The 6,895-nt window shown below is 35.3% G+C and overlaps 1 protein-coding gene across 3 annotated transcripts in view; it reads right to left on the bottom strand.

Moving 5' to 3' along the window:
• LOC102605577 (myosin ID heavy chain-like) overlaps positions 1–5,869 on the bottom strand; it is a 6,938-nt gene extending 1,069 nt beyond the window's left edge. Inside the window, exons 1-3 of one of the 3 annotated variants that reach the window (XM_015314731.1) lie at positions 5,449–5,869; positions 561–879; positions 56–483 (exon numbers count right to left, since the gene is read on the bottom strand). In XM_015314731.1, coding sequence (XP_015170217.1) covers positions 435–483; positions 561–879; positions 5,449–5,719 — 639 coding nt within the window. In that variant the 5' untranslated portion in view covers positions 5,720–5,869 and the 3' untranslated portion in view covers positions 56–434. Of the gene's footprint in view, positions 1–55; positions 484–560; positions 880–5,448 lie in introns of those variants that run through there. The other 2 variants (XM_015314732.1, XM_006360121.2) reach the window with 2 other exon arrangements.
• Between the last annotated feature and the right edge of the window lie 1,026 nt (positions 5,870–6,895).

The raw sequence follows: 6,895 nt of genomic DNA, 5'->3' as shown, positions 1-6,895 counted from the left end.
GGGGGGGGGGGGGGGGGGGGGGAGAAAAAGAAGCAGATAGTGCATCATAGGAATAAAAAAATAAATAAAACAACAAAAGAGCAAACATCTACTGAGATGCTCCAAACACCCTCTCTCTTTTTCTGTTTCCGATCCATCATATCATCTACATACATGTCCCAAGATTAAGATTTTCTGGTCATCCACAGCTTGCATAGGGCTGTCCATCGAGAACTCATTATTCTAGCGAGGCATAGAGATTAATTTGCTTCATTGTAACACAACTGACACAAAGGAACAAATCAGTGTTTTCTCTACAACAATAATTGAATCCTTAGTATGAAAGCAAGACAAAGTATTCACTAGTGTATATGCTGGCCTGAAATCAAGCCAAAAACTTTCTTTGTCTTGGCCCCTTGATCATTTTCTCATACACAGTTCTTCAACAATACACACTAAGCTACTTCAATAATATCTGCAGATGCATCCGTTTTCAGCTGAAAACTTTTTAAAATACTGATAAGCCAGATGAAAGATCAATTGAGAGTTCAAAGTCAATAAGAAAATTGCACTGCACTTACCTATTAGAGAGTAGCACCTCAAGTTCGTAGTCGGATTGACTCCTGGTAGCATCTACTAAGACAGATACAATTTCCGTCTTCCGAGTACTGGCTATCAGTAGATCATATTCAGTTGGGATAATAATTGCTAAGAAATTATCACTTAGTTCACTCAAACAGAGCTTTTCAACAGCTGCCAGGGAAATCCGCCTTTTAAGTGCATCAATGTCTGGATCCACAATGTAAACGGCAAAATCAGTTATAAGAAGAATGCGCCTCTTCATCTTCCCTGTACTTGTGAACTTCAAAACTTTGTCTGCAAAGAGGACTTTCTTGTCACCTGCAAAAGAATATACAGATCAGCACAGGTTTATATCTTTGTTATGAGAGATAAATCATAAACCAGCCATAAGTAATCAACCACACCAAGTGAAAGTCCTAAAAGAAAAGCAATACCACAAAAACAACAATAACAGTAACAAACCTAGTGTAATCACCACAACCACAACTCCAGATGTGAGGTCCGCGGAGGGCGGTGTTTATGCAAACCTTACCCCTACCTTAGAAAGTTAAGAGGTTGTTTCCGAAAGATCCTCGACTCAAGTAAAGCATATCAGAGTAGGTTTGGAAAAGAAATACAGTAGTGAAGGAGCCCTAAAAAAGGGGACATGAACAGTATCAACAACAAATAATATGCTAACTAAAGTAGAGGAAACAACATGTAATGATAAAATTAAAGAATAAGATAGTAAAATAGTAATAATAAATAGTGGTAAGGAAACTAGACAACGCTCGACTGCCTACTAATCTTCTACCTAAACCCCGACCTCCAAATCCTCCATTCTAGGGTCATGTCTTTGATAAGTTTAAGAAGTGTCATGTATTCTCTAATCACTTCTCCCCAATATTTCTTCGGCCTATCTCTACCTCATCCCATACCCACCATAGCCAACCTCTCACACCTCCTCGCTAAGGCATCCATGTATCTCCTTTTCATATACAATGACATGGTAGCAGAAGAATCCTTCATGTGCTTTGTCTTTACCTATACAAGTTCAGGTGTATAATAACTCCTCCAATGAGTTATTGTGCCGGCTAAGGATATATGACCAAGGATAGTATTCTATCCAGGTTGAGAGTGTCTATCATCCCCCCGCAAGCTAGTGTGGGGATTTCGGACAACACCTAGCTTGGTGTGCAACACCTGAAATTGATGCTTAGGCAACTAGTTTGTGAGAATATCTGCAATTTGAAGCTCGAAAGGAATGAACTTGGTTTCCATTGCAAAATCGTAATCAAGTTCAACATGTATAGTGAGAGCATGTAAACTGGATTTGCCGTGAGATGGAGAGCACTGATATTATCCGTGAACAACAATGGAGGACAATATGGAATTGCCAATATCCTTTAAGAGATAGGTGACCCATGTCAATTATGTAGCTAGAAAAGTCAATGATCAATACTCAACTTCGGCGCTAGACCTAGCCACTGTATGTTGCTTCTTGGACGACCAACTGATGCAATTAACACCAAAAAAGACACATAGGCCTGTGGTAGACCTTCGGGTAAAGGGACATCCAGCCCAATCTGCATCCGAAAAGCCGACAAGGTTGAGAGACAAACCAGGTGAGATACGCAGACCCAAGTCAGGAGTGCCTGCGAGATAACGAAGGACTCCTTTAACACCCTTCCAATGTACATCAGTTGGACTTTGCATAAGTTGTCGGTAAGGATATATGACCAAGGAAAAGATTCTATCCAGGTTGGGAGTGTCTATCAGATGTCACTCCTAACTTGTCCTGAATATCGTTGTTCCTAATCTTATCTCAACATCCTCATTTACGCAACTTTCATCTTCTGGACATGCGAATTCTTAACCGGCCAACACTCCACCCCATATAACATAGTAAGTTTATCAACCACTTTATAAAACTTAGCTTACTTTATCTACATTTGTTTTCTTGATCAAAATAAAACTTACTTTTTAAGTTTTGGTGGCACCTTTCTATCACACAAGACACTAGATGCGAGCCTCCATTTCATCTGCCCGCTCCAATACAATGTGTAACATCATCGTCAATCTTCCCATTTCTATGGATTATAGACCCAATATACTTGAAACTTCCTTTCATAAAGATAACTTGAGCATCAATCTTCACTTCCACATTTGCCTCAGGAGCTACGACACTGAACTTGCACTTCAAGTACTTAAGTATCAATCCTCACTTCCACATATGCCTCGTGGGTTACGTCACTGAACTTGCACTTCAAGTACTCTGTTTTAGTCTTGCTCAACTTGAACCCCTTAGACTCAAGGTTATGTCTCCAAACCTCTAGCTTATCATTAACTCCCTCGCAAGTCTTGTCAATCAATACTATGTCATCAACAAAAGCATACACCATGGCACCTCCCCTTGTATGTGCCGCGTCAATTCATCCATCACCAAGGAAAGCAATATTATCAGCTATTATTACAGTCTGCCTTGCAGCTGAAACTAACTACTAAAGCAATTGCATAGCAATCTAGACACACCAAGCAAATTCTCTGAAGCCATGCATTACTTACTGCAAAAAGAGCATTGAAGGATAGTTTCAGTTTCTCTTTGTCTGGGATGAAGAATTGTAAGATGGTTCTTACTGAAAAGTGTGAGGATTACTTAGTGTGCAGTGTACAACTGGGTATATGCATACATGTCTCCAGCTTATAGTAGATATATTATGAGCTCATCTCCTCTGAAAATTCTTCTATAAATACAACTTCCACCAAGACTAACTTTGAGAACCTTTCTAAAGAAATAAGGCTCTACCTCAAGATGCAAACAGCGGTGAACGATGTTAAAGCCACTAAAGGTGGTAAAAACTTCTACGAAGTCTGTTTATACTTAAGTTTCCATCTGTACTTCTTAAAATCATGCAAACAACTTGAAATGCCATTCTACAATAAGAGATGACTCGACTATAATGTGGACATTCAAGAAAATCAAGCATGGAAAATGCAGACAAGAAACACAGTTGAAGACTCATAAATCTGGAGAATGGTAATCAATTGTGAAACACATAACAAGTAATTGCCGAAAAATCGGTTTTTAAAACTCAATGACAAAGAAAAAAAGAGCACAAAACATTGAATGAAACCAAGAATATCCCAACTTTTTTTGGGGATAAGAACAAAGAAATCCTCAACCTAACTACAATACCAAGTAAAACAAGGACTATTGGGTTGAACTGCAAGCTACAAATAAAGATTTTCATTTTGACGTGAATAAAGTGAGCTCCAAAGTTCTTAAAGTTTCATTTAAAGAAAAAGGTTACTTCCAAAACAGCTACACAGGTTCAATCCAGCCCATGGTGCAAATAAATACTAACATTTCATTTCTTATATTTTAGTAAAAGATGGGAAAAGAGAAAAAACACAACGTCCAACTGAATATCACTAGAGGGATGATCCAACTACATATTTATTCAACAAAATACAACTTACAGCTCCTACAGCTTTCCTAATTTCTCAACCTCGAACTATATTTCGCCCATAAAAGCTTTTGAAAGCTGTCCAGAAACAATAAACATGCTGCTTAACTTAAAGTAAAGTGTTTTAACAGAATAAAAGAAAACATATTCACAAAAAGAATAAACTACCAAATGTGTCGTTTCAAATCAAACAAAACTTATTTCCGTAATAAGTGAAAAACCTTTAAATGTTATCATGCCGAGTCTTTTTTTAAACAAACATTTTTCCGTTTAACTTCTCACCTGTTCTTTTTCCGTATTATTTTTAACAAAAATTTATTTATAAACCACTTAGGCTTATGGTACTTTTTCAAGCATGAAATTCATTATTTACTTTTGTTAGTTTTACATTATTTTATTTACAAGCTTACTATTGGTCTAGTACATGTTGGTTTAGAAATAATTCAGTGTTTTTAAAAGAGAAAAGCGAAAAGAAGCGATAAGGTCCTTGGAACTTGGAATGAAAAGAGAAAATGAAGTGCACATTTCTTTGAAATAAAATGCACTATAAGAGAAAACAAGAAGTACTACTAAATACAAAATATATATGGACTAGTGCAGTAATAATCAATTTGCAATTAAAATAACCAATTTCAACATTCAAATACAATAACGCCAACTGCCAACACTAAACAAACTCCACAAAGTTCAAGATTCAAAAAACCGATTGATTTTCATTCGGATCATCTTGCAGGTCATTGTTTGAAGCAGACATTTCTATGAACCCCATGGCTTCGCCTATGACGATTGCCCCTCACTAAGCATCATTCCACAAAGGCTTTCAATAACATTCAAAAAAACCATTGTAACGTTTAAATAACATTGATGAAAACATTATTCTAACCAACTCATACAACAACTAAAGTTATTGTAGTACCTTTATAATCACAATGCAAAAGGTTTTTTTCTTTTGATAAGGTAAAGGTTTATTGACCAAGTACCAAGAAGGTACCAAAACCAAAAGTTACAAAAGACTGCTGGGAATGCTAGAGGTTAAAAATAAGCTTCTTCCTCTGTTCTATTTTATAGATTACTTGTTCTTAAAAAGTACACATTATATTTGGAAATTCTTTAACTTTGAACTAGTAATTTTATACCTAATACCATACCCCTATAGCCATATTAATGTCATGACATGTTTAAGGCAACAGGTTGAAAGAGTACTTTCACCAATAGATACTATATGAGCTAATTTTACATTTCGCGAAAAAACGTAGCATTAAAATTAGGCGTCTGCATATTCAGTTTTAACCCCAAAGCATCAAATCAAAAGTAGAACGTAAATTTCAAACGTTAATTAATCAAACCAATGATCAAGTAATTGTGCAACGGAAATCACCTGTACAGGAATAAATAAATAAATTATGAGAATTTTAGGATGTGGCTTTGACCACAGAATTACCTTGTTTTTCTAGAATCTTCATGAGATAGGGTCGAGAAGGCACGTCAAGGTAATCGCCGATGTAGTTTCTATGAAACGAAGCTTTTCTCCGTACCTTTACTCCCATGAAAGGATCTCGATTTTGATCTTCCGTGACACTGCTATCCGTGGGCGTCAGCTTCAAACTTTCAGCATCTTCGTCGTCGTTAGCGATCCGTTCGTCATCGTCAAGGACCGGCCGGGTTTGGGCCGGTAACTGGACTTTCCGGTTTGATGATTGAAACCATGCCATCGCCGGCGACGGAAGGAAGGAAGGAAGAGGGTGGCGAAAAGTGCCGACGTGTAAAGATTGTTGGTTGGTGGAAACAAACGTGTCGTGTCTGACTGTTACCTCACCTGGATTCTCACAGCAGGACCCAATTGTCCCTACTTCATCATTTGAACAAAATAATATTCTTCATAATTTGTATTTTAATTTCTAGGATATTAACCTATTATTCTCTGTTCACTTTTGTTTTTTCTACTTGTGAGACTTTTGAATTTTCAAATTTAAACAAATTTGTCAAAAAGTAAATCTTTTACTATATATTTTTAAATTGTAAACTTAAATTCTTTAACTCTCAAAAAATGAAATGTGTCGTCTAAATTGGAACATGATAGTACTATTTAGACTTTGCAATTTGCACCTAACTTAAAACGATAATAATTGTTATAAATATTTTATTAATAATATTCATATTAATATGACGAATAAGTAAATTAATGTTAAAGATAAAATATGAAAATTTATATTCTCATTTTTATTTGTCTATTATTTTAAAATATATTTTTATTTTCATTTATCATTTTTAATATATCAAGAAAAATTAAATTATTGTTCAAGATAATATTAAACATATTTTAATAGAATAATATAATACAACCTTTGTTTTCTTAAAAAATAAAAAATATATCAACTACTCCCTCCGTCCAACAATACTTGTCCACTATACTAAAAATAGATGTCCAACAATACTTGTTCACTTTATGAAATCCATTGATAAGAATTAGTAGTGCAAAATAGGGTGTATTAGTAATGCATGCATTAGTAGTGCTTGCATTAGTTATGCCTGTATTATTTCTTATACACTGTTTGGTTTGATGTATTAGAAATAACAAATCTTGCATAATTTCTATTAAAAAAATGTATGTTTACAAAAATACCTTTCACACTTTATTTCTTTGTACATTAACAAGATTCTTTGCTAAAACATCAAAAAAGATTTCTTTGTAAAACATTATTAACTCCTCCTCTTCTTCTTTTTTCAAATATAAAATTAAATAGTTGTTACTATTGTGTCAAAATAAGAAATATAACTGCTTGCTTAACTGCATCATCGTCATCTCGTTGCTCTTAGGAGATTTTGCACTGGAAGGCATGAGAGGTTTCTCATGTATGAGTATATGCCAAATGAAAGCTTTAAGGATC

This window comes from Solanum tuberosum, unplaced genomic scaffold (genome assembly GCF_000226075.1).
Source record: "Solanum tuberosum cultivar DM 1-3 516 R44 unplaced genomic scaffold, SolTub_3.0 scf00315, whole genome shotgun sequence".
Lineage (NCBI taxonomy): Eukaryota > Viridiplantae > Streptophyta > Magnoliopsida > Solanales > Solanaceae > Solanum > Solanum tuberosum.
The sequence above is the reverse complement of the archived record's forward strand: the minus strand, read 5'-3'. Positions and strand labels throughout refer to the sequence as shown.